Consider the following 27,384-nt stretch of genomic DNA (forward strand, 5'->3'; position numbering starts at 1 on the left):
TAAGACTGTCTTCCCACACTACACTACATATCACTAACACTGTCTTCACACACTACACTACATATCACTAACCCTGTCTTCCCACACTACATATCACTAACATTGTCTTCCCACACCACACTACATATCACTAACACTGTCTTCCCACACTACATATCACTAACACTGTCTTTCCACGCTACACTGCATATCACTAACACTGTCTTCCCACACTACACTGCATAACACTAACACTGTCTTCCCACACTACACTGCATATCACTAACACTGTCTTCCCACACTACACTTCATATCACTAACACTGTCTTCCCACATCACACTACATATCACTAACACTATCTTCCCACAATACACTACATATCACTAAGACTCTTCCCACACTACACTACATATCACTAACACTGTCTTCCCACACTACATACCACTAACACTGTATATACACTACTACCCTCACTACATACCACTAACACAGTATATACACTCCTACCCTCACTACATACCACTAACACAGTATATACACTCCTACCCTCACTACATACCACTAACACTGTTTATACACTACTACCCTCACTACATACCACTAACACTGTATATACACTACTACATACCACTAACACTGTATATACACTACTACCCTCACTACATACCACTAACACTGTATATACACTATTACCCTCACTACATACCACTAACACTGTCTTCCCACACTACATACCACTAACACTGTATATACACTACTACCCTCACTACATACAACTAACACAGTATATACACTTCTACCCTCACGACATACTACCAACACTGTATATACACCACTACCCTCACTACATACCACTAACACTGTATATACACTACTACCCTCACTACATACCACTAACACTGTATATACACTACTACATACCACTAACACTGTATATACACTACTACCCTCACTACATACCACTAACACTGTATATACACTATTACCCTCACTACATACCACTAACACTGTATATACACTACTACCCTCACGACATACCACTAACACTGTATATACACTACCACCCTCACTACATACCACTACCACTGTATATACACTACTACCCTCACTACATACCACTAACACTGTATATACACTACTACCCTCACTACATACCACTAACACTGTATATACACTACTACCCTCACGACATACCACTAACACTGTATATACACTACTACCCTCACTACATACCACTAACACAGTATATACACTACTACCTCACGACATACCACTAACACTGTATATTAACTACTACCCTCACTACATACCACCAACACTGTATATACACTACTACCCTCACGACATACCACTAACACTGTATATACACTACTACCCTCACTACATACCACTAACACTGTATATACACTACTACCCTCACTACATACCACTAACACTGTATATACACTACTACCCTCACTACATACCACTAACACTGTATATACACTACTACCCTCACGACATACCAATAACACTGTACATACACTACTACCCTCACTACATACCACTAACACTGTATTTACACTACTACCCTCACTATATACCACTAACACTGTCTTCCCACACTACATATCACTAACATTGTCTTCCCACACTACACTACATATCACTAACACTGTCTTCCCACACTACATATCACTAACACTGTCTTCCCACACTACACTTCATATCACTAACACTGTCTTCCCACATCACACTACATATCACTAACACTATCTTCCCACAATACACTACATATCACTAAGACTGTCTTCCCACACTACACTTCATATCACTAACACTGTCTTCCCACATCACACTACATATCACTAACACTATCTTCCCACAATACACTACATATCACTAAGACTGTCTTCCCACACTACACTACATATCACTAACATTGTCTTCCCACACCACACTACATATCACTAACACTGTCTTCCCACACTAAATATCACTAACATTGTCTTCCCACACCACACTACATATCACTAACACTGTCTTCCCACACTACACTGCATATCACTAACACTGTCTTCCCACACTACACTTCATATCACTAACACTGTCTTCCCACATCACACTACATATCACTAACACTATCTTCCCACAATACACTACATATCACTAAGACTGTCTTCCCACACTACACTACATATCACTAACACTGTCTTTCCACATCACACTACATATAACTAACACTGTCTTCTCACACTGCATATCACTAACACTGTCTTCCCACACTACACTACATACCACTAACACTGTCTTCCCTCATCACACTACATATCACTAACACTATCTTCCCACACTACACTACACATCACTAACACTGTCTTCCCACACTACACTACATATCACTAACCCTGTCTTCCTACACTACATATCACTAACACTGTCTTCCCACATCACACTACATACCACTAACACTGTCTTCCCACACAACACTACATATCACGAACACTATCTTCCCACATGACACTTCATATCACTAGCACTGTCTTCCCACATTACACTTCATACCACTAACAATGTCTTCCCACATTACACTACATATCACTAACACTGTCTTCCCACATTACACTACATATCCCTTACACTGTCTTCCCACATTACACTACATATCCCTTACACTGTCTTCCCACATTACACTACATATCACTAACACTGTCGTCCCACATTACACTACATTTCACTAACACTGTCTTCCCACACTACATACCCCTAACACTATCTTCCCCACACTACACTACATATCCCTAACACTGTCTTCTCTCACTACACTACATATCACTAACACTGTCTTCCCACATTACACTACATATCCCTAACACTGTCTTCCCACACTACATATCACTAACCCTGTCTTCCCACACGACATATCACTAACCCTGTCTTCCCACACCACATACCACTAACACTATCTTCTCACACAACACTACATATCCCTAACACTGTCTTCCCACGCTACACTACATATCCCTAACACTGTCTTCCCACATTACACGTCTTATCACTAACACTGTCTTCCCACACTACACTACATATCACTAACACTGTCTTCCCACACTACACTACATATCACTAACCCTGTCGTCCTACACTACATATCACTAACACTGTCTTCCCACATCACACTACATATAACTAACACTGTCTTCTCACACTGCATATCACTAACACTGTCTTCCCACACTACACTACATACCACTAACACTGTCTTCCCTCATCACACTACATATCACTAACACTATCTTCCCACACTACACTACATATCACTAACACTGTCTTCCCACACTACACTACATATCACTAACCCTGTCTTCCTACACTACATATCACTAACACTGTCTTCCCACATCACACTACATACCACTAACACTGTCTTCCCACACAACACTACATATCACGAACACTATCTTCCCACATGACACTTCATATCACTAGCACTGTCTTCCCACATTACACTTCATACCACTAACAATGTCTTCCCACACTACATATCACTAAAACTATCTTCCCACACTACACTTCATACCACTAACACTGTCTTCCCACACTACACTACATATCACCAACACTGTCTTCCCACACTACACTTCATACCACTAACACTGTCTTCCCACACTACACTACATATCACTAACACTGTCTTCCCACACTACATATCACTAACACTGTATTCCCAAACTACACTACATATCACTAACACTGTCTTCCCACACTACACTACATATCACTAACACTGTCTTCCCACACTACACTACATATCACTAACACTGTCTTCCCACACTACATATCACTAACACTGTCTTCCAAAACTACACTACATATCACTAACACTGTCTTCCCACACTACACTACATATCACTAACACTGTCTTCCCACATTACACTACATATCACTAACATTGTCTTCCCACATTACACTCCATATCACTAACACTGTCTTCCCACATTACACTACATATCACTAACACTGTCTTCCCACATTACACTACATATCACTAACACTGTCTTCACACACTACACTACATTTCACTAACACTGTCTTCCCACATTACACTACATTTCACTCACACTTTCTTCCCACATTACACTTCATACCACTAACACTGTCTTCCCACATTACACTACATATCACTAACACTGTATTCCCACACTAGATATCACTAACACTGTCTTCACACACTACACTACATTTCACTAACACTGTCTTCCCACATTACACTTCATACCACTAACACTGTCTTCCCTCACTACACTACATATCACTAACACTGTATTCCCACACTAGATATCACTAACACTGTCTTCCCACACTACACTACATATCACTAACACTGTCTTCCCACACTACATATCACTAACCCTGTCCTCCCACACTACATATCACTAACACTGTCTTCCCACACTACACTACATATCACTAACACTGTCTTCCCCCACTACACTACATATCACTAACACTGTATTCCCACACTAGATATCACTAACACTGTCTTCCCACACTACACTACATATCACTAACACTGTCTTCCCACACTACATATCACTAACCCTGTCCTCCCACATTACATATCACTAACACTGTCTACCCACACTACACTACATATCACTAACACTGTCTTCCCACATTACACTACATATCACTAACACTATCTTCCCACATTACACTACATATCACTAACACTGTCTTCCCACATTACACTTCATATCACTAACACTGTCTTCCCACATTACACTTCATATCACTAACACTGTCTTCCCTCATCACACTACATATCACTAACACTGTCTTCCCACATTACACTACATATCACTAACACTGTCTTCCCACATTACACTTCATATCACTACCACCGTCTTCCCACATTACACTACATATCACTAACACTGTCTTCCCACATTACACTTCATATCACTAACACTGTCTTCCCACATTACACTACATATCACTAACACTGTCTTCCCACATTACACTTCATATCACTAACACTGTCTTCCCACATTACACTACATATCACTAACACTGTCTTCCCACACCACACTATATATACTGTTTCACTAATACTGTCTTCCCACATTACACTACATATCACTAACACTGTCTTCACACATTACACTATATATACTGTTTCACTAACACTGTCATCTCACAAACAGACCTGAAACTTTTTGAGGTGTGCCAATTTAGCTGTTGGTTTGCACTTTTGAGACTATTCCATTTGTTCTGTTGTAGATTCTTTGAATTGCTTCCTCATTGGTGAGGAACAGCCAATGGGCTTTTCTGTCTGACCGCTGCTTCCCCTAGCAGACCCTGTGTTTGTAGAAAAAAAAACTCCTGACTGTCACAAGTAATGTACTGCCCCTGCCTTCCTGTGTTCTGTGTTATCCAGCCTGGATATAGCTTGTTCAGACATCTGGGCCTCAATGGCCTCACCACTATTGGTTTTCATTGGTTTGGTTTAACTGATTCAGACCTGGGTCTCCAGGCAAGTGGACTCTCTGGCCAATCAACAACATGAATCAATCATTGAACTAGTGGGGAGAAAGGAAACCCAGCAGCTCTACAGATATTGAGGCCTGGTATTGAATAGCCCTGTTGCTATTCAATCCACTACATATCACGAATAGTACCCTAGACCGCTGCGCTCCTGAGTGGCGCAGTGGTCTTAAGGCACTGCATTTCAGTGCTAGAGGCGTCAAGACAGACCCTGGTTCGATTTCAGGCTGTATCACAACCGGCCGTGAATGGGAGTCCCATAGGGCGGTGCACAATTGGCCCAGCATTGTCCGGGTTTGGCAGGGGTAGGCCGTCATTGTAAATGAGAATTTGTTCTTAACTGACTTGCCTAGTTAAATAAAAAATAAAAAAATAATAACAACCTCATCCATCGTAATTGTTGGTAAATGTGTTCATTGTCTCACTACTACCCCCTATTGGTTGATAAGTGGTCCTGCTCAGAATACCAAACAAAATTATTTGAATGAAAAGTATTTTAATAAACATGAAAATGTGAATGTGAGAAGCGCTCATAGTTTTAAATAGGCTACATGTCATATTAAACAGCATATAAACACTCTAGATAGCCCAGGAACCAGACAGGGAGCCTAAGGAAATGAACAGAAATGAAGGCTATATTATTTAAATATTTCAAGGCTATAGCTACAAAGAAATACATTGTGAAGCATTTGAGAGCGCGACACACTAGGCTGGTAGGGAGTCAGTGACATTAAGCGCTCAACATTTAATTTTGTTGTATTAAATCATTATACTGTATAAATTGCACATATAGGCTGTGACTAACTTACGAATGAAACAAGAAATGCCTTATTAGGCTTTGAATTCATTGTCTTTGAATTCATTTTTAGAGTCACCAGTTTGACCAGAGTTAGTGGCTTCAGGCTCATGCGATGGTGCCTGGAGAGCAGGGCAGCAGCAGAGAACACCCTCTCCACACTTGCAGAGCCACTTGGGATGCTAAACACCCTTTTGGCCACCCTAGGCTGGGCAGGGCTGCAGAGTGTTTTTTATATAGGTAATCCTAAAGGTTTTCAGGCAAAATAACCCAATCAAAATGGAAAGCTCCTTAAAAGTTGGAATATGCCGGGCCTATTGGGCCAAAATCAATTATGTCCGATTTGTATAGATAGTAGAACAAAAATTAAGGAAAAGTTAAACAATTATTTTGCTACAATGGTACACTTAGTTATGTACCCACCTCGTTCCTTTGTTTTAGCATGCACATGTAATAAGTACACCATCATGCTTTCAGGATATGTGTCTTTTCAGATTCCACAATTATTCTTTAGTTGTGGACATAAGATCTCCACAGTCCCTCTCTTGCTATTGGTCCTCATCTTTGTCACCTTGATTTTGCACCTGTTTGTTTGATCAGTTTCTTTATGAAAAGATTTAGCAAACTCCATGACAGTAGCTAAAGCAAGGGACTATAGCAGCAGACAAATGCATGCTGGGCCGGGCAGGCCCTGAGCTCCTGAAGTGAGCGCTACTGGAGCACTGTTGAAGCTAAATTGGAGCGGGCTAAAAGGCCAACACTCCAGCCTTTGGGAATCTCGCTCCAGGCTCCAGTTAAATTGGGCACGCTCAGCTCCCCTCCACTCACATACTCTGGTCCTGCTCCATAGCCCAGAGGACAAACAAGGGAAATCTCTGTAGTGCTATGCCATTACTCATAAACAGTACCAGTCAGAAGTTTTAGACACCTACTCATTCAAGGATTTTTCTTTATTTGTACTATTTTCTACATTGTAGAATAACAGTGAAGACCTCAAAACTATGAAATAACACATATGGAATCATGTAGTAACCTAAAAAAGTGTTAAACAAATCGATATAACATATGTTATATTTGAGATTCTTCAAAGTAGCCACTCTTTGCCTTGATGACAGCTTTGCACACTCTTGCCATTCTCTCAACCAGCTTCAGGAGGAATGCTTTTCCAACAGTCTTGAAGGAGTTCCCACATATGCTGAGCACTTGTTGGCTGCTTTTCTTTCACTCTGCGGTCCAACTAATCCCAAGCCATCTCAACTGGGTTGAGGTTGGGGTGGCAGGTAGCCTAGAGGTTAGAGTGTTGGGCCAGTAACTGAAAGGTTGCTAGATCAAATCCCTGAGCTGATAAGGTTAAAATCTCTCGTTCTGCCCCTGAACAAGGCAGTTAACCCACTGTTCCTAGGCTGTCATTGTAAATGAGAATTTGTTCTTAACTGGCTTGCCAAGTGAAATAAAACATTAAAGGTTGGGTGATTGTGGAGGCCAGGTCATCTGATGCAGCACTCCATCAGTCTCCTTCCTGAGCAAATAGCCCTTACACAGCCTGGAGGTGTGTTGGGTCATTGTCCTGTTGAAAAACAAATGATAGTACCACTAAGCCCAAACTAGATGGGATGGCGTATCGCTGCAGAATGCTGTGGTAGCCATTCTGGTTGTGTGCCTTGAATTCTAAATACATATAGGGTCACCAGCAAAGCACATCCACACCATCACACCTCCTTCTCCATGCTTCAGGGTGGGAACCACACATCCGTGCACCTACTCTGCATCTCACAATGAAACAGCGGCTGGAACCAGAAATCTCAAATTTGGACTTATCAGACCAAAGAACAGATTTCCATCGGTATAATGTCCATTGCTTGTATTTCTTGGCCCAAGCAAGTCTCTTCTTCTTAGTGGTGTCCTTTACTATTGGTGTTTTTGTATATTTGTATGTGTGTTATTTCATAGTTTTGATGTCTTCACTATTATTCTACAATGTAGAAAATAGTACAAATGAAGAAAAACCCTTGAAGGAATAGGTGTTTCTAAACCCTTGACTGGTATTGTAGATAATAACCTGTTACGGACATAGTAGCTTACTTAGTCTGTTGGTTGTATTTGTTCATTTGTGTTGTCGTTTCACAGTTTAGTTTTGTTATGACTTCAAAAAGGTAAACTGGATTTTGTCATCTTTGAGAATAAAAAAATATGCATTTATGTTACTCTGAGCACTCATCCTTTATACTTGAACCGAGAGAGAGAAAGATAGTGGGGGAGAAGTGATAGAGAGAACTGGGAGGAAAGGAGAGAGAGAGAGAGAGAGAGAGGAATGTTTTTAATAATGCAGGTGGCAGATATAATTAGTTGTTCGTTGGGTGGATTTGCATGTTTTCATAAAAGGGAAGTTGGTGTGAGGGAGGGAGTGTGTCAGCAAAGACCAGTGTCTGTGTAGATATTGTGGCTTCTCACTAAATAAGCTGTAGTTAATACAGTAACTGCCAAATGAAACATCTGTTACAGTAACTTTCTTTCAAATAATTAACTTAACATAAGTTCCCTTCAATATCAGATTTTATTTACAGTGAATTGTGTACCCCTCACTCTCTCCCATTCCACCACCTGTTGCTCCTCTCTCTTTCCCTCCCTCTCACCCTCCCCCCACACCCCTCAACTCTCTGTCTATGGGGACAGTCCCAGCCCTGACTGGCTGTCTGTACAGTACAGAGGAGAGGAGAGGAAGGAGGAAGTGTTGTGGTGTAGTATAGCGGGGTGTGGTGTGGTGTAATGATGACACTACAGTGAGTAACATCAGTATAGAGGTGTCTAGTAGGGTTCTGTTCCCACTCAAACCTCTGTAGGGCCTATTGTTAGACCCAACAAACACCTACATATAGGAAAGAATGAATGGAGGCTGCACAGCAAAACATATCACCGTATATTCAAAAGCCAATACAGCAGTGTGACATCATATTTCAGCGCCTATTTCAGCACCGTAACATCAACCAAAAGCATTTGCACTTTCTCTTTTTTCTATTGCCATGTGATTATCTGTATAATGCTTCAACTGAACCTGAACATGCTGACTCACATGCCATTAGTCATTAAACCTAATCATCTGCTTTCTCCGTCTCTCTCCCCCCCTGGTCTCCCTCTCTCTCTCACTCTGTCTCTCCCTCTCTCTCTCTCTTTCGCTCTCTCTGTCTCTCTCTCTCACTCTGTCTCTCCCTCCCTCTCTCTTTCTCTCTCTCTGTCTCTCGCTCTCTCCGTCTCTCTCCCCCCTGGTCTCCCTCTCTCTCTCACTCTTTCTCTCCCTCCCTCTCTCTTTCGCTCTCTCTGTCTCTCGCTCTCTCTGTCTCTATCTATCTCTCTCTCTCTCTCTCTCTCTCTCTGTCTCTCTCTGTCTCTCTCTCTCTCTCTCTCTCTGTCTCTCTCGCTCTCATAGAAATCAGAATGTCAAAGCCAGTTGAGGTTGAGAACACAGTGGCTGACTCTCCAATGGAGAGCACAGGTATTTGTCTGTGTGTGTGTGTGTGTGTGTATACCTACATGTGTTCGTGTGTGTGCGTATGTGCATGCAAGTGCGTGTGTATGAGGAATTTCTAATTGTTTCCTATCCCCCCCACACAGATTCAGAGCGGAATGGTCCTGACTCAAATCATCAGGTTTGTGTCCGTTTGGTGCTTCACCTTCATTTCAGTACTGATATCACTGGTAAGATACTGTGCATTCAGACCCCTTGAATTTATCAAAATGTTTGTTACATTACAGCCTTATTCTAAAATTCAATAGTTTTTTTCCTCTCATCAATCTACACACAATACCCGATAATGACAAAGCAAAAACTGTTTTTTAGAAACGTTTGCAAATATCGGACCGTTCACTCAGTACTTTGTTACAGTACCTTTGGCAGCGATTACAGCCTTGAGTCTTCTTAAGTATTACGCTACAAGCTTGGCACAGCTGTATTATGGGGAGTTTCTCCCATTCTTCTCTGCAGATCCTCTCAAGCTCTGTCAGGTTGGATGGGAAGCGTTTCCGCACAGCTATTTTTAGGTCTCCAGAGATGTTCGATCGGGTTCAAGTCCGGACTCTTGCTGGGCCACTCAAGGACATTCAGAGACTGGTCACGAAGCCACTCCTGCGATGTCTCGGCTTTGTGCTTAGAGTTGTTGTCCTGTTGGAAGGTGAACCTTCGCTCCAGTCTGAGGTCCTGAGCGCTCTGGAGCAGGTTTTCATCAAGGCTCTCTCTGTACTTTACTCTGTTCATCTTACCCTCAATCCTGACTAGTCTCCCAGTCCCTGCTGCTGAAAATCATCCCCACAGCATGGTGTTGCCACCACCATGCTTCACTGTAGGGATGGTGCCAGGTTTCCTCTAGACGTGACCCTTGACATTCAGGCCAAAGAGTTCAATCTTGGTTTCATCAGACCAGAGAATCTTGTTTTTCATGGTCTGAGAGTCTTTAGATGCCTTTTGGCAAACTCCAAGCGGGCTGTCATGTGCCTTTTACTGAGGAGTGGCTTCCGTCTGGCCACTCTACCATAAAGGCCTGATTGGTGGAGTGCTGCAGAGATGGTTGTCCTTCTGGAAGGTTCTCCAATCTCCACAGAGGAACTCTGGAGCTCTGTCAGAGTAACCATTGGGCCCTTCTCTCCCGATTATTCAGTTTGGCTGAGTGGCCAGCTCTACGAGTCTTGGTGGTTCCAAACTTCTTCCATTTAAGAATGATGGAGGCCACTCTGTTCTTGGGGACCTTCAATGCTGCGTATTTTTTGGGGGAATGCTGCGTGTAGATTGATGAGGGAAAAAGTAAATTTTATCAATTTTAGAATAAGGCTGTAACGTAACAAAATGTGAAAAAGGTCAAGGGGTCTGAATACTTTGCGAATGCACTGTACCTCTAGGAAACATAATAATCAGTCATTTTCAATGGTGACAATCATGATCTGAATAACACACACATTAGGTCTGAAAAGTAAAGATGACTGACAACAAGTAGCCTAATACCAAGACACAAGCATCAATACAGCAGTGCAATGTGTTTCCCAAATCTGGTCCTGGAGACCCCAGGGGAGGCACATTTCTGTTTTTACCCAAAATACACCTGATTCCACTTATCTAAGGCTGGATGATGAGTTACTGAGTGGGATGTTGTGTGTCGGGGTCCCCAGGACAGGATTGGAAAACACTGCAGTCATATATTCTTTTTTTATGATCATTTATGTTTATGTTTCTCTGTACTGATGGTTTTTGTCCTTTTAACAGCTTCAGCAGATGAAAATCAGTCCCTTTCACCTTTCTCCAACCCTCAGCAGCAACAAGGTGTGTGTGTGTGTGTGTGTGTGTGTGTGTGTGTGTGTGTGTGTGTGTGTGTGTGTGTGTGTGTGTGTGTGTGTGTGTGTGTGTGTGTGTGTGTGTGTGTGTGTGTGTATTTTGCCACATTTGCATACAGATTGACAGGTATGCAAAACAGTCAGACTAGCCAGTTTGGACATGCCCATTCCAGGAAGAAGGGATGACTATCCTTCATTTCTAAAGAAAAGAAAGGCACCTTCCTGTTTGGCATGCAGGTTACCACAGTAGACAGAGCAGAACAGTCAGCTTTGTTTAACTGTATCCCTCGTTCTCTCTCCTCCTCTCAGAATAAGATGGAAGAGTGTGGTGAGATGTCCCCGGGCCCTCCTCCCCACCACAGCCACGCCCCCTCACAGACGCCCCTCCCACACACACAGCTCATGCTGACTGGCTCCCAACTGGCAGGGGTAAGACAAGGAGGAAGAGGCTTAACAAACACATATTGATGCACACTCACAAAAACACAGACTCATGCTTATGGTCTGGCTTGAGTTCACTGCTTTATTCCTTCTTTCTTTCCTCTGCTCTCCCTCCCTCCCTCCCTCCCTCCCTCCCTCCCTCCCTCCCTCCCTCCCTCCCTCCCTCCCTCCCTCCCTCCCTCCCTCCCTCCCTCCCTCCCTCCCCTCCCACTGTCTCTCTCTCTCTCTCTCTCTCTCTCTCTCTCTCTCTCTCTCTCTCTCTTCTCTCTCTCTCTCTCTCTCTCCCTCCCACTCTCTCTCTCTCTCTCTCTCTCTCTCTCTTCTCTCTCTCTCTCCCTCCCTCCCTCCCTCCCTCCCTCCCTCCCTCCCTCCCTCCCTCCCTCCCTCCCTCCCTCCCTCCCTCCCCTTCTTTCTCTCTCTGTCCCTCTCTCGCTCTCTTTCTCTGTGTGTCTCTCTCTCTCGCTCGGTGTCTCTTTCTCAGTTGACAGCTCTCTTGCCAGCTCAGCAGCAGTTGTTACTGCAGCAGGCTCAGGCTCAGCTTCTAGCTGCAGCTGTGCAGCAGTCTGTTCAGCAGTCCAACGCAGCTCACGCAGCTCACGCAGCTCATGCAGCCCACGCAGCCGCCCAAGCCAATCAGCAAGCTCAGGCAGCCGCAGCAGCCAATCAACATGCCCAGCAGCAGGCGGGACAGACAGGGCAGCAGGGCCAATCACAGCCCCAGGGACAGAGCACACAGGAACAGACAGGTCAACCTGTCCCTGTCCCGCCCACTCATCCTCAGCTCACCCTCTCTCAGCCAATTCAGCTCACCGCCCAGGTACTGACAACCAATCACAAGGCACATCCTGGCTGGGAAGAGGTGGGGAAGGGTCTTGATTCAGGAGACAGTCTGGGATCCTCTGTTTTTATCAATCTTTTTCTTTATTGCTTGTGTTGCTCTGCTGTTCTTTCAGTCTTTTTCTCTTGGCCTCTATATGAAGGGGTTGTTTTCATTTATTTTCTGTACATTTGTGTTCTCTCCGTCTCTCACCCCTCTATTCTCTCCATCTTTGATCCCTCTATTCTCTCAATCTTTGACCCCTCTGTTCTCTCCATCTCTGACCCCTCTGTTTTCTCCATCTCTGACCCCTCTGTTCTCTCCATCTCTGACCCCTCTGTTCTCTCCATTTCTGACCCCTCTGTTCTCTCCATCTCTGACCCCTCTGTTCTCTCCATCTCTGGACCCCTCTGTTCTCTCCATCTCTGACCCCTCTGTTCTCTCCATATCTGACCCCTCTGTTCTCTCCATCTCTGACCCCTTTGTTCTCTCCATCTCTGATCTCTGTTCTGTCCTCCTGTCTCCCTGCAGGACATCCAGCAGTTGTTGCAGCTGCAGCAGTTGGTTCTGGTGCCAGGACACCACCTGCAGTCTCCTCAGTTCCTCCTCCAACAGCACCAAGGGCAGCAAGGTGGGCTCCTCGCACTAGTCACTACCACCGGTTTCTGTTCTATTGGGACAGTGCCCTGAAGATGGGCTGTAGATGTTCCAACTATCAACAAACAGATTTCATTTATTTATAAGTGCCAACTGTTGACAACCATTAACAGGTTCTTCAAATGTCTAATACTAGAATGCCTATTGGATTCTCTGATCGACCATGGAGCTTTGTGGAACATTACGTGTGTTGTTTGTTCACATAATTGATCAAAGGCCTACTGATTCCCTCACTTCTTCACTCGTCAGGACTGCTATCAACACCAAATCTGATTCAGCTACCTCAGCAAAACCAAGGGAGCCTCCTGTCCGCTCCCAGGCTGGGGCTCCAAGCACAGGTAGGCCCACTGAGGAAACACCCAGGCTTTGAGAGGGGCTACAGGCCCGGCTCTTTCCAACAAACATCTCTTCTCATCATTCTGTCATATCCAGTAAACGCCTCTCTTCTGCTATATAATTCTCGCTCTCTCTTGCTCTTCCACTTTCTTTTTCCTCCTCCTCCTCCTCCCCCTCTACCCCTGTAGAGAGATAAGGCTATGGAGGGCAGTGGGGTCATGACCTCTGTGTCCTCTGTGACCTCTCACCCCGAGGAGCCCAGTGACCTTGAGGAACTGGAGGTGTTCGCCCGCACCTTCAAACAGAGACGCATCAAACTGGGCTTTACACAGGTACGCCTTTCTGTGTGTGTGTGTGTGTGTGTGTGTGTGTGTGCTAACTCTCTATTTTCCTCCTCCCTCGCTCTCTCAGGGTGACGTGGGAATGGCCATGGGGAAGCTATATGGTAATGATTTCAGCCAGACCACCATCTCTCGCTTCGAGGCCCTCAACCTGAGCTTTAAGAACATGTGCAAACTCAAACCACTACTGGAGAAGTGGCTCAATGATGCAGGTGAGAGGGGAGGGTGGGGGATGAGAGAGAGGACGGGAGAGTGGGAGTAGGGAGGGGCCGGGAGAGAGGAGAGCGAGGACAGGAGGGGAGGAGAGAGGAGGTGAGGGAATTGGTGAAGGAGAAAGGTGTATGACACTTTGAATTAATCAATAAATCAGTTGATTAATTAACCAATCCCCAAGTTGCATTCATCTTTAACTCTTTTTATTGGTATTTTCTTTCACAGTTACAGTAAACAATGGTTGAAATACAGTACATTGCACATATGGTTTTATACATTCGATATACCATGGAAACATGCTTTTTGTATGAGGAAGGAATGTATACGCCATACGAAAATATAAGACTTTAGTAATACATTCATAACAAAACATACATTAGAAACAACAAAGTGCACAAAAAAACAAACATGGTTCGTCTTCAAAACGAAAAGAACAATTATAATAATAAGACAGGCTAATATTAAACACAAAGGTAGATCCATTAAATACAACGCTTGGGTAGGCAGTTTACTGTAGAGTAGAGGGAAATTGCAGTGTCTCTTCATAGGTAAAGAAAGGTTGCCACATTCGGTAGAATTTAATCTTCTCCAATTTACTAACGTGTAAGACATCTTTAATCCACACAAAATGAGAGGGAGGAGAGGGCGAATTCCACAGAAGTAAAATCTACCTTCTTGCCAACAAAGGCTACAGAGTCAGATGTGTGTTTTGGTAGTGTTATAGTATCAGGTATTACCCCAAATAATGATGTCATGGCAGTAGGAGCAAAAGGTACCTGTAATACTTTAGATATGGTATCAAAGATTGCTGACCAATAGTTATGTAGGGAAGAGCAGGACCAAAACATACGTATTAATGAAGCAGGAGCTTGTCGACACCTGTCACAAACAGGGTGGACATCAGGTGTTAGAAAGCCTGAGTTTAGTCCAGTGAGTGTGGTGGAGGATTTTGCATTGGATCAAACCATGTTTGGCACAAATAGAAGAGGTGTAGACATGGTGCAGAATACCTTCCCATGTGTCATCAGTCAACTCATCACCTAGATCCTGTTCCCATGAAGTTTTAATAGCTGCGAATGAAGGATTGTGAAGAGAGGAAATTTCATCATAGCTATAAGAAATAATCCCTTTTACTGTTGGGGATGGTGGGATAAATGCATCAGTGGGAGGGTCACAGGAAGACTGGGGAATTGAGTGGTCATGTCACTATCAAAGCTACGCACTTGTAGATATCTAAAGAAATGACTATTCGGGAGGTGGAATTTAGCTGAGAGTTGTTGGAGAGATGCAAACGTGTCGTCAATATACAAATCATTGAATCATTGAAGGTTCCATCTACAGGGATGGATGAAAGCGTGATTTCTGAGGGGCCATTAATGAATAGGTTTGCAAACCAAACCAAAGTCTAAACTGGTTCCAGATGTGTGTTTTTTACTAAAATGTTTTTGGTATAACTTAGTAATAGAATGAATAGGGGAATGTGCCAAAGCAATCAGTGAAGATGGCATACATGAGGAAGATTCTATCTTCACCCATGCTGGAATGATATGTTGGGTATCTGTACGAATCCAGTACTGAATTACACAGAAGTTGGCAGCCCAATAATAGAACTGTAAGTTAGGTAGGGCCATGCCCCTCACACTTCCAGATGAAGTGGGAGATAATCCAATCTAGTTTGCGGAAGAAAGATTTGGGAATAAAAATAGGTATACATTGAAAGAGGTAGGATCATTTAGGAAGGGTATTCATTTGAACCAAATTCGTGACCATCGTTCAAAATCTTTCTCCACCAGAGTAAGGAGGAGTAAAATTAGCCTTAAAAAGGTTGTCAAATTTGTCCATGACATGACATGAGAACTACTCTCAAAGAAAATGTGTGTAATGGGTAGTAATGGGTAGTTACGAGCTGCTGCATTTAAATGGAAAAGCTTGCTCCTATTCAGATTGAACTTGTAACCAGAGACTGGGCCAACTGCATTAAGAACAGATAGCACTATGGGTAAGGATACATTGGGGTTTGAGATATAGAGAAGCAAGTCATCAGCATAAAGTGAAACCCTTCTTTGATGTTGCCTCATTACACTTTCGTGTTGGGTCTGAATGAATGTAACCTTGAGTTAATTAAGTTATATCTGTAGAATGAGGATTCCAGTTTGTGTGATTTTAAATCATCCCACTAATCAATCTCTCTGTTTGACAGAGACCATGTCCACAGACAGTACTATGCCCAGCCCCAGCTCTCTGTCCTCTTCCTCAATGGGCTTCGAGGGCCTGCCGGGCCGACGCAGGAAGAAAAGAACCAGCATCGAGACTAACGTCCGCGTGGCCCTGGAAAGAGCCTTCATCACGGTGAGAGACATGACAAATTGTCATGGAAATTCTACACAGGAAGTCAATCTTAAATTAATAATGGGTTATTATCAACGCGCTGAAGAGGTTCCAACCAACTCAATGCACTAAGTACGCATGTCAATCAGGAGCTCAACCCGGGGCAGTCCCGTTAGTTCTCTTAAATACAGACAGGTTATATTTGCCTATTTTAGCTTATTCATCATTCATAATTCATTCATTATTAACGTTTGCTGCCTTCTTGTGACCGACCAATACTGGGTCATGCATGTGACAGACCAATACCTCACAAGGCTTCTTCTCTCTAAGCTGAGACCTTGAAACTCAGATATCCCTTTCTCAAAACAAGGTTCTGGGCGTACTGCCAAATTGCAGCTACTGATAGTGAAGATTTGTTCAATCAGTCACTTGCATGAACACAGAAATTGCTTATTAGAAAAGCACAAACATAAAAATGTCCATCACAAGATCACTGACATAAGGCCTTCATAACACTGACATAACATCTACATGGCTTGTTGTGTAGTTTCTGCCCTCAGAAGAACACTATAACACCGTGATATCAGTGAGGTGATATAAGGCTAAGTGTCTATTAGTACTAATGTGTCCATCTCTGTCTTTCCCGTGTGTCAGCAGAACCAGAAGCCTACCTCAGAGGAGATCCTGTGTATCGCGGACCAGCTCAGCATGGAGAAGGAGGTGATCCGCGTGTGGTTCTGCAACCGCCGACAGAAAGAGAAGCGTATCAACCCCAACAGTGCCACCCCTCCCTTGCCCAGCCAGCCCCCCCAAGCCCCACCGACGCACAAACCCCCCTGCTACAGCCCACACATGGTATGGCCTGACCCGCATGATCCCCCCTCTCCCAACCTTAGCCATCACAATTCTCCCCCCCCCTCTTATGAATGGTGTGTCCCGCATGTCATAGTGTATGTTCTTCTGCACCCCCTGTTCCAGTGTGCAGATGGTACTACCCAACCTGCATTGCTTTAGTGCTTTGCTATTACACATTAATAATCCTATCCCATTTATCCATTTTTCTATTGGGTACAGCTAAGTATAGATACTCTTTTAAATAATAACTCTCCCTCTTTTTCTCTTTGTCTTTCTCACCCGTCTCTCTATCAGATGTCCAGTCAGCTGTCCAGTCAGCTGTCCAGTCAGCTGTCCAGTCAGATGTCCAGTCAGCTGTCCCAGGCAGTGACCAGCCTCAGCACCACATTGACCACAATGTCATCGTTCTCCCCTCTGATCCCCAGTGGTCCCACCCACTCATCTCTCAGCTCCGCCTCCTCTCCAGTGACTCCTCCTCCTCGCAGCACAGCCAGCCCAGCCACTCCCAGCCACAGCACACTGAGTCTCAACACAGGGTGAGTATGCATACAAAGTGTACACTTTGGCCACTGTGCTTCACCATTGGTTCAGTATTCGGTTCACCTGCAGTTTGCAGCAAATGTTTATCACACCCACACATGATTGACACACACTGATCCGTGACGCTGCTACTTCTCTGCAGCAGTACTTTCTAACCTGTGTGTGTGACTGTGTGTTTTGTGTCCACAGCTTATGGCGTTTGGGTAAAAAGAATGGTGACGTGTCTAACTACATCACCGATTTTGCTGCAAACTTGAGGTGAAGACAACAGAGACATACATACCTATACTGTACACCCACCCACACACACACACACACACACTCTCTCTCTCTTACAGGAATATGATCGTCCACACACAGACACAAGGTTCACAAGCAAGCATTTGGATTTGTAGCTCATAAAAACAAGATATGAATCAAGATGGTTGTGTGTGTGTGTATCTGACCTGTGGGTTTCTCCTGCAGTGTGTCTGTGTTCAGGTCCCTGAGTCTGTCCTCTGTCTGTTCTGCTGCTAAACCTGCTTCTCTCTCTGTTTCTCCTCTGTATGTAAATGGATTTCCTCCTGTGTGTGTGTGTATATGTGTGTGTGTGTGTCTGTGTGTGTGTGTGTGTGTGTGTGTGTGTGTGTGTGTGTGTGTGTGTGTGTGTGTGTGTGTGTGTGTGTGTGTGTGTGTGTGTTGTGTGTGTGTGTGTGTGTCTGTGTGTGTGTGTCTGTGTGTGTGTGTGTGTGTGTAACATAGGAACACTGTGATGGGAGTAAACACAGGGAACCAGGCTCTGAACCAAGCTCTCCTCAGCAACAACCAGTTGGCTACTATACAAGGTGTGTTAGAGGGAGAGAGAGGTGTAGGGAAGGAGGGAAAAGAGAGGAAGAGGGAAATAAAGGAGGAAGAAAGAGACAGGGGGAGAGAAAGTTGGGGGGGACAGTAATTTGAGGTACAAAGTGATAATAAAGGTACGTAATGTTAATGAATGCTAGACAGAAAGAATGACAGAGATGATGAGAGGGACAGTTAGAGCTGATGAGATGAATGATAGATCATCTGATGGAAGAAACTGGAGAACTGGTGAGCAGGGCTATGACAGGGATGTCCCATCACTCCAACATGTTCATCCCCATCTCTGTGTGTGTGTGTGTGTGTGTGTGTGTGTGTGTGTGTGTCTTTAGTCTGTCTTTCATTATTTTTCTCATTCATCCGCTTCTTCATTTCATCTCTATAGTAAAGTCTATAGTAAATGTAGTTATTTCACAGTAGGTATAATGACGTTAACTCTCATCTCCCTCCCTTCTCAGCCCTAGCAGCCAGTGGTGGCCAGCTGCCCCTTTCCAGTCTTGAGGGGGGCAGTAAGGTGTTGCTGGGTGGTGCAGGGGGGCAGGGAGGGGGTCTCCAGTCCTCCTTTTTCCTCAACCACCCCGCTTTCCTCCACATGGGCCAGAATCCTGGTGCTGGATTGGTCAGCGCTGCCGTAGCCAAAGCATCCCAGCCCTCCCCTTTCCCCTCCACCAGTAGCATAAGCCCCACCCCCTGCTCCCCCTCCCCTTGCTCCAGCCCCGCCTCTTCCTGCGACTTCGATGAATTGGCGCACAGCCCATCCTCATTGGGAGGGGCTAAGATTGAGTGACACAGCCAAGTGCCAATCAGAGAGGAGGAGGAGAAAGGAGGAAACGACAACCTCGCCTTTCAACCAAAGCTATCTCTTTTATCACTCTCGCCCTACACTCTCTCTCTCTCCCCCCCCAGTCTTTTGATGCCAAAAATACACAGAATGAAAGAGAGGAGAGGGGGGAGTCAGAAGTGAAAAGGGGGAGAAGGGGGGAAAGAGGAAGATTGAAACCAAAAATCTTTATCTATCCAAAGTGATGGAGGAGGCATCGTGGGACTGTTTAGTCAATACTGAGCGATATCGCACCTCCCCTTTCTGTCTCTCTTTCTTTCCCGGGAAAATAAACCAATGACAAATAACAGGAGTAGAGATGTGTGTCGAATCACGTGAACCAAAAATGACAAAAATAAACATTACTGTGTGTTTTGGGGGAATGGTGGCAAGGACAGAAAAAAGAAGTGGATGATTTTCTTTGAAAAGCTGCAGGTCTGAAAGAGGAGGAGATGGGAGGAGGATTTTAAACCAAAAATGTACCTGAGGAGGAGAAAAGGAACACACAATGACAAAAATCAACAACCATACCAAAATCCCAGAAACCAAAAATACGGAAGGAAAAGCTTTATCCAAACGACTTGTACATACGGATCCTATCCAGGACCAGGACTCTGCTACACACACACACACACACACACACACGATATCCACAGCTGATCACATTCATCTATCCATCCACCCTTCATGTCTGTCATAGTCTGTCACTTACTTTCACTGCAATTATATTGTTTCTGTGGGATATTTTAGATTGTTATAAATGGTTGATACTTAACGAGCCAAGCTTACAGGTGTATAGTTTGTGTTTTCCTACCACTGCTTCTTCAAGTATCGTGTCCTATCTCCCCCTTGCTTTCCAATAGTTGGAGTCTGTCATCGTCATCAATATCATCATCTTGTGCCATTTACTTCATGTTGTCAGAGATAATAAGAGACAAGAGGGAACAAGAGATCAGGCTGAGTGTAGCAGTTTACAGCCTTGATATAAACCTCTCTCTCTCCGTAATTACTCACAACAAAATGACTCACTTGATGAAATAATATTAGACTTAGACTCAATGTAGTCCTTGTGAATGGCCAATCCACCATGGTGACAGTATGACATTGAGCATGATTGGAGATTTAACCTAGTAACATTTTGAGGCAAGAAATAGGTAAATTGATAAAAATGTTAGTTTAGTCATGGACAGGTCTGTCTTACGTTGTCAATCAGCCATGTCTCGACGCGCAGTAGAAAAACAGAGATCAAAACCTGTTTAATGTTTAATATACGTTGTTTTTATTGTTCATCATCCCTCCAACCATCCCATTTTCACTGTCATTTTCCACCCAAATCTGCCATTATTACACGTTTAAACCAAAGCATTTGTTACTCTTCAGAGGAGTCAGCCATGACATTAACACTCACATACTGTAGGGGTTGGGGACACACCCTACCCCTCCCGCTGAACCCCCCTAGTTGACCCCTTCCATCTCCTTATGCCCGAGAGGGTCACTTCAAAAGGACAGAACCCTCACCCAACATAAAAGGGGTGCATACAGGGAGGGGATCGGATGGTGCGATGGGATCAAACATACAGAAAGAGGGGATGTTTTTGTAAGAGGATACCAAAAATACAAACCAAAAATGTCAGAAACAAACCAAAAAGAAACACAACCAAATATGGATGGGGGGGATGAGGGGAGGAGACAAATGTATGTTTTTACAGACTGGAACTGACACCTCTGTCTGTTATCCAACTAACTGGGCTTCAGTGGCCCTCTCTAAACTGTGTAGCACAGATGGACAGATGTATGGATAGATTGATGGATAGATAGGACAGATTTCCTCCCTCCCCCTGTCTTTCTTTCACTCCAAACTCAGCTCTTCTTCTCTGGTCCTGGATGGAGAAATCTCTAATGACCTCATTGAACTGAATATTCTAAGTCAGTTTTTTACATGTTTCTGTTTGTTGGTTTATTTTGTATTTGATTTGTTTGCTGTGTGATGCTGTTTATGTGCTGTTCTTTACTCATTTGGGATAATAACGTATTTGCTTACTACAACAGCTCCTTATGTTTTCCTAGTTGTTCTAGAGATTTTATCAGGTGGTTGGAAAAATACTGTGAAAATTTTGCTTCCAGATTTTTATTAGATAAAATAAAACTGACTGTCTTGGCAGAAAAAAAGACAGAAAAAGTCCAAAACAAGAGTTGAAAAGCAAAACGTGCAAACCAAATAGCAAACACCAAATAGCAAACACCAAATAGCATACACCAAATAGCAAATAGCAAACACCAAATACCAAACACCAAATACCAAACACCAAACACCAAATACCAAACCAAACACCAAATAGCAAACACCAAATAGCAAACACCAAATACCAAACACCAAATACCAAACACCAAATACCAAACACCAAACCAAACACCAAATACCAAACACCAAATACCAAACCAAATACCAAACCAAACACCAAACCAAATAACAAACACCAAATCAAACACCAAATACCAAACACCAAATACCAAACCAAACACCAAATACCAAATACCTAACCAAACACCAAATACCAAACCAAACACCAAATACCAAACACCAAACAAAATACCAAACACCAAATACCAAACCAAACACCAAATACCAAACACCAAATACCAAACCAAACCAAAAATGCAGGATAAAACGAGATGGTTCAACTGCCGTCCCTGCCGTTGCATTAGGGCTCACACTTATGATTGTGTCAATTTATCTGAAGTGTGTGCGTATGTGCGTTGTGTGAGGGTGTGATAGTGTGTGTGTGTGTGTGTACACGCGTTATAGAATGAATTCAGTGGAGTTTACAAAGATGTTCTCTCTTGTACGTTTACCCCCGTTATCACAAACACACTCGTACTTTACACACACACACATACACACTTTTACATACACACACACACACTTACTGTATACACACACACATACACACTTCAGCTAAAATGTACAGTAGAGTTTAAAATGCATCCAAAGAGTATTTGGTTTGACACAGAAATACAGCTGTGGAGGTTCTAACCACGAGGTGAAACCTTTCCTCAACATTAACTCTTAGACGGAATGTATCTGTTAGTGCTTCTATAGATTTTGTAGATAAAAAGATCTGTGTCCTAATGCTTACTTATTGCTAATGTATTGAAAAACATACAAAAAATATCTTAAAAAACATTGATGATAATGACTTGATTTTAGACCATAAATGTTACTCTCTCTTGATATATATTTGGTTTATTTTTCTTTGTCGAATCATTTAGGACTTTTGATTGATTGTACTATTTATTCATCTTAAATTTGATTGATTTAAGCTTATATTGTTACTATTTATTTGTTATTTATTTATTCTAGAGTCTTTTTACAGGGGATATATTTTGGGGTATATATTTATAATATATATTATGTGGCTGTGACCAAAAATCCTGCTGAAGTACCTTCTCACCTCTTCAAACCAGATACATGCAACCACAGGTCTCACGGGGCCTAGGAGAACATGGTCATGTTTGGCCACAGACTCACTGCGACTACGCTTAAGGGGTGGGGGTGAGCTCACCGAGACTCTTTTAAAATGGATGGGGTGAGCTTACAGGGGGCAGCACTGTGTCTACTTCAGTACGACCACCTAACAGCATTTTCTCAGGCATTACAGGTCAGGGAAAGGTCATGGGAATAGGAACGTCAGCTTCATATTGATGTAAATTTGAGCAATTCAATGTTTTCAGGTGTTAAATGCTGTCTTTCCTAAATATGGGGTTAATTGTCCGAATGATAATGATATTACTAGTGATGTCCTTATTGTATGACTGGTGAGTAATGACTGGTGAGATGAGAGGGACAGAGCATCTGAGTGTTTCTGGCTTTATGTGCGGTCTTGTGATGTTGTGTTTAGTTGAAGGGGGGATAGGGAGCCTCAGTAGGGTTCTCTACAGCCTTACTACAGTCCAGGATTGTTACTGGAGACCCACACCAGGTGGGATCAAACCAGTCATGAGTGAAACTTTTAAAACATTGTATTAATAAATCTCAAAGCTTTAGAACTGGAGTTTGTTCCCATTACGATGTATACCATATACTTTGGACGGATCAGGTTAGAGGGATTATATCCCGGATGTACATGTAGTCAGCGCTGCCTATAAGCTAGTATAATGTATGTTTGAATATAGCCCAACGGTTCTGGAAGAGAGCTCCGCTGACAGGGATGGTCAGGCAGGCAGATTGTTCTTAAAGATACAGTGCTGTTCCCTCACAACCTCTCCTCTCCTCATGATAAATACACTGAAAGCTTTAAACAGCTACCAAACCAAAAAACCAGTTAGAAGATGCATTGACTGGGGCAAAGGAACGTGACAGAGGGACTTGTTTTCTTTTCTTTCTGTTTGGACTTTTCTTAATGTTGGTAGGTTTTGTTTCCCACATCTACTGTAGGATGTTAAAGAGAGATATACCTCATATACCAAATAGATGAACGTTTTTTTTTTTTTAAGCGGGGTTCGTGTGGGGATCGGGGTGTGACTGTGTGTACGTGTGTGTGGGTGTGAGTGTGACCATGGATGGCCAGAGCGAGGTTTGGGTCCGGCAGAGTTCAAAGGTAAATAATGGGGTCAGAGGTCACATTTCCTGTGCCCCATCCTAATCAGGAGACATTTTGGGTAGCAAGCTGTATGCCAGCCCTCTCGCTGTGGTTCCCAGTCCACTCCCCCACACACCTCCCTCTCCGTCTGGTCTGAAGAACAACCCCCCGCTCTGTACAGCCCTCTCTCCATCCCCCTCTCCCCTACTGCTCCCTCCCTGCTGAAACAAAACACTCTCCAAGTATAAGTTTTCCATAGGCACAGATATAGGATCAGCTTACCTTCCTCCAAATCCTAATCTTAATTAACCATTGAGCGGTCCTGTGTCTATGGAGCAACTTTTTCCTACTCCTTAACACAAAGCTTGATTACAGGGGCTAGCCTCTGGGTACCCAGCATCTTTAGGTTATTGACTGGATGCTGTGTCCTTCAGAGATGTGTGTGGCAGCGAGCGCAGAGGGGTAGGTGACTGGGGAAGGGCTGAGACTGTGGTTGCTAGGTGACGCATGCATACACTCCCCCAAGGTGGAAGTCCCTATTTCTCCCTTGCTCTTTCCTTCTGTAATGAGGTGTAGATCAGTTTAGGTCCTCTTCATCCTGGTAGGATGCTTCTGTGGATCTCAGGGTCTTAGGGATCACATGTAAAGTGTAAGTCCTTCCAGTAGGGATACCCCCACAAGAGAATGATACCAAAGTTTATGCCCTACTGTTGGATACGGCACCATGCACTCACTCCCTAAAACCCTGCTGTTTACCAGTGTCTGCACTGTTGGAGCTAGGAACATAAGCATTTCGCTACACCCGCGATAACATCTGCAAAATATGTGTACGCGACCAATAAAATGTGATTTGTCCATTCAGCGACCACCTCTCCTATAGACTGAGTAGTCACCCGGCCATAAGCACAGATCTAGGATATGTTAACCTTTCCCTAATCATAGCTATTAGTGTAGGCAGAACACAAAACTGACCTTAGATCAGCACCTAGAGGCAACAAATCCTACTCCTTCTACTGTAGCCTGGGTCAACATTATCACAGCAGAGTTTAGTCTGGAAGAACATCCCCAGACTTTTTTGGCATTAACCATTTTGTACATTTTACAGTCTGAACATCACAACATTGATTCAGTTCATGGATTAATTCCTTGTAGTCTCAGCGAAGCACCTCAGCAACTGTGTCAAACGAGAAGTTAGTATGATATGTTACGTTTGGTATGAGACCAGGCTGGAATTGATTTCAATTGGAGCAGAACAAGCAATGATTGACAGTTTACTGATAGATGACAGAACATCGTGTAGATGTCAAGGCAGGAGAAAGCAAAGGGGGACAAAAAGCAAAGAAAACTAAAATAGCAAAGAAAACAAAAAAAGGGGATGACTGATATTCCTCGTACCTACTCACTTCCACACTCCCTCTCTTTCATCCTTTCTTCTGTCTTCATTCTTTCTCTTGTACAATACAGCTTCAGTCCAAAGTTCCTTAAGCAAGACAGCAAAGTCCGATCGTATAGAATAAAACCAAAGAGTTCGACATTCCTCCTCTCTTTCACAGACAGCCACTGCATCCCCCTTTCTTTCACTCCTTTCTGTCTATTCATCTCTTTTCTGCTCCAACCCCGTCACCTAGTAATCCAGTTTCTGACCTCAGCTATCCTAAGGGAAATATCAAAGATGATAATAATGATGATAAAAATGTATATTTTTAATTATTTGTCATTTGAAAATTACATGAAGCTTCTCGTAAATATGATGATGATGATGACGATGAAGACAATAATGACGTTTCTCTTGGTATCTCTGTAGTTGTTCTGGTCCTTTTTGAGTTTTGACCTTTTCGCTCGTGCTGCCAGAGTAATTCTGATGATCCCATGATCCTCTCTGAGTTTGTTGACCCTGTCCTTTTAGTTCTGTCTGTCTCTTACCACTGTCTGTCTATCTGTCTGTATTCCATGTTGCTCTCTGTGTTCGTTGGGCAGAGGGAAAGCTACATGTTACAACCGAAAATATGATGTGTATGTGGAGAATTCTGTACGAGGCGTTATGGAGAGTTTTTCCAGGGAATTACAGACTTCTTTGGAAGTGATGGTGGTTTGGGGGGAGGGGTTAATAAACGGAGGGAGGAGGGAAAACGGTCATAACTGCTATAACTGTTCTGTGGAAATAAGACCCCAAGAAGTGTGTGTGTGTGTGTGCTTGTGTGCACCTCAAACTGTATCTAATCTGTTAGATAAGCAACAGGTTTGTAAACATTGGCTTGATTGGGGATTTACTGTTAGTCAACATGTAGTTCATTTCCCTCTGTCCGACCTTCAACCTTTGTTGTCTGTTTCCCTATCTGTTCTAGTGTGTGTGTGTGTGTGTGTGTGCTCATCCTGCCTCCTGTGAGCAGTCCTCCTCTTTCCTCTCCCTTCTCTCTGTCTCTCCCTCTCTTCTTCCTTGTGGTAGCAACTTAGCCTTTTACTGTGTTTATCTTTAAAACAAAAACAAAAAACAAGAGAAATATCTCTGCTTGTTCATAGTACAGTGTTGTTCATTTAAAGTCATTTTTGTAACTGAAAGTGTTTCATTCATCCAAATAAAAACAGGAGACAAAAACTGTACAGATGATTGTGGCCTCTGGTGTGTTTAAAACAGTACATTACACTCGAATATCTCTAGATCACGTTCTCATCTCTATTATAGCTCTTGTTTTAGAATGTTTGTCTGGCATTGTTTTGTTCTAGCACTGTGACAACCCTGAAGGTCTTAACAGAAATTCAGCTCAACATGCTCTAGCAGTAGGCCACCACTAGGTGTCAGCTCAACATGCTCTAGCAGTAGGCCACCACTAGGTGTCAGCTCAATATGCTCTAGCAGTAGGCCACCACTAGGTGTCAGCTCAACATGCTCTAGCAGTAGGCCACCACTAGGTGTCAGCTCAATATGCTCTAGCAGTAGGCCACCACTGGGTGTCAGCTCAACATGCTCTAGCAGTAGGCCACCACTAGGTGTCAGCTCAAC

At 43.4% G+C, this 27,384-nt stretch overlaps 1 protein-coding gene across 11 annotated transcripts in view; it reads left to right on the top strand.

Annotated features, from left to right (window-relative positions):
- LOC109883386 (POU domain, class 2, transcription factor 2) overlaps positions 1 to 26,984 on the top strand; it is an 87,550-nt gene extending 60,566 nt beyond the window's left edge. For 2 of the 11 annotated variants that reach the window (XM_031786304.1, XM_031786317.1), the window contains exons 2-16: positions 9,727 to 9,792; positions 9,912 to 9,946; positions 11,551 to 11,607; positions 11,928 to 12,047; positions 12,541 to 12,876; positions 13,408 to 13,507; positions 13,783 to 13,871; positions 14,058 to 14,201; positions 14,281 to 14,422; positions 16,624 to 16,772; positions 17,406 to 17,606; positions 17,901 to 18,142; positions 18,336 to 18,404; positions 18,888 to 18,970; positions 19,442 to 26,984. In XM_031786304.1, coding sequence (XP_031642164.1) covers positions 9,727 to 9,792; positions 9,912 to 9,946; positions 11,551 to 11,607; positions 11,928 to 12,047; positions 12,541 to 12,876; positions 13,408 to 13,507; positions 13,783 to 13,871; positions 14,058 to 14,201; positions 14,281 to 14,422; positions 16,624 to 16,772; positions 17,406 to 17,606; positions 17,901 to 18,142; positions 18,336 to 18,404; positions 18,888 to 18,970; positions 19,442 to 19,770 — 2,162 coding nt within the window. In that variant the 3' untranslated portion in view covers positions 19,771 to 26,984. Of the gene's footprint in view, positions 1 to 9,726; positions 9,793 to 9,911; positions 9,947 to 11,550; positions 11,608 to 11,927; positions 12,048 to 12,540; positions 12,877 to 13,407; positions 13,508 to 13,782; positions 13,872 to 14,057; positions 14,202 to 14,280; positions 14,423 to 16,623; positions 16,773 to 17,405; positions 17,607 to 17,900; positions 18,147 to 18,335; positions 18,405 to 18,887; positions 18,971 to 19,441 lie in introns of those variants that run through there. The other 9 variants (XM_031786321.1, XM_031786337.1, XM_031786312.1 and 6 more) reach the window with 8 other exon arrangements.
- Positions 26,985 to 27,384: the final 400 nt, after the last annotated feature.

The sequence above is a fragment of the Oncorhynchus kisutch genome, linkage group LG2, assembly GCF_002021735.2.
Source record: "Oncorhynchus kisutch isolate 150728-3 linkage group LG2, Okis_V2, whole genome shotgun sequence".
NCBI classification, from domain to species: Eukaryota; Metazoa; Chordata; class Actinopteri; order Salmoniformes; family Salmonidae; genus Oncorhynchus; species Oncorhynchus kisutch.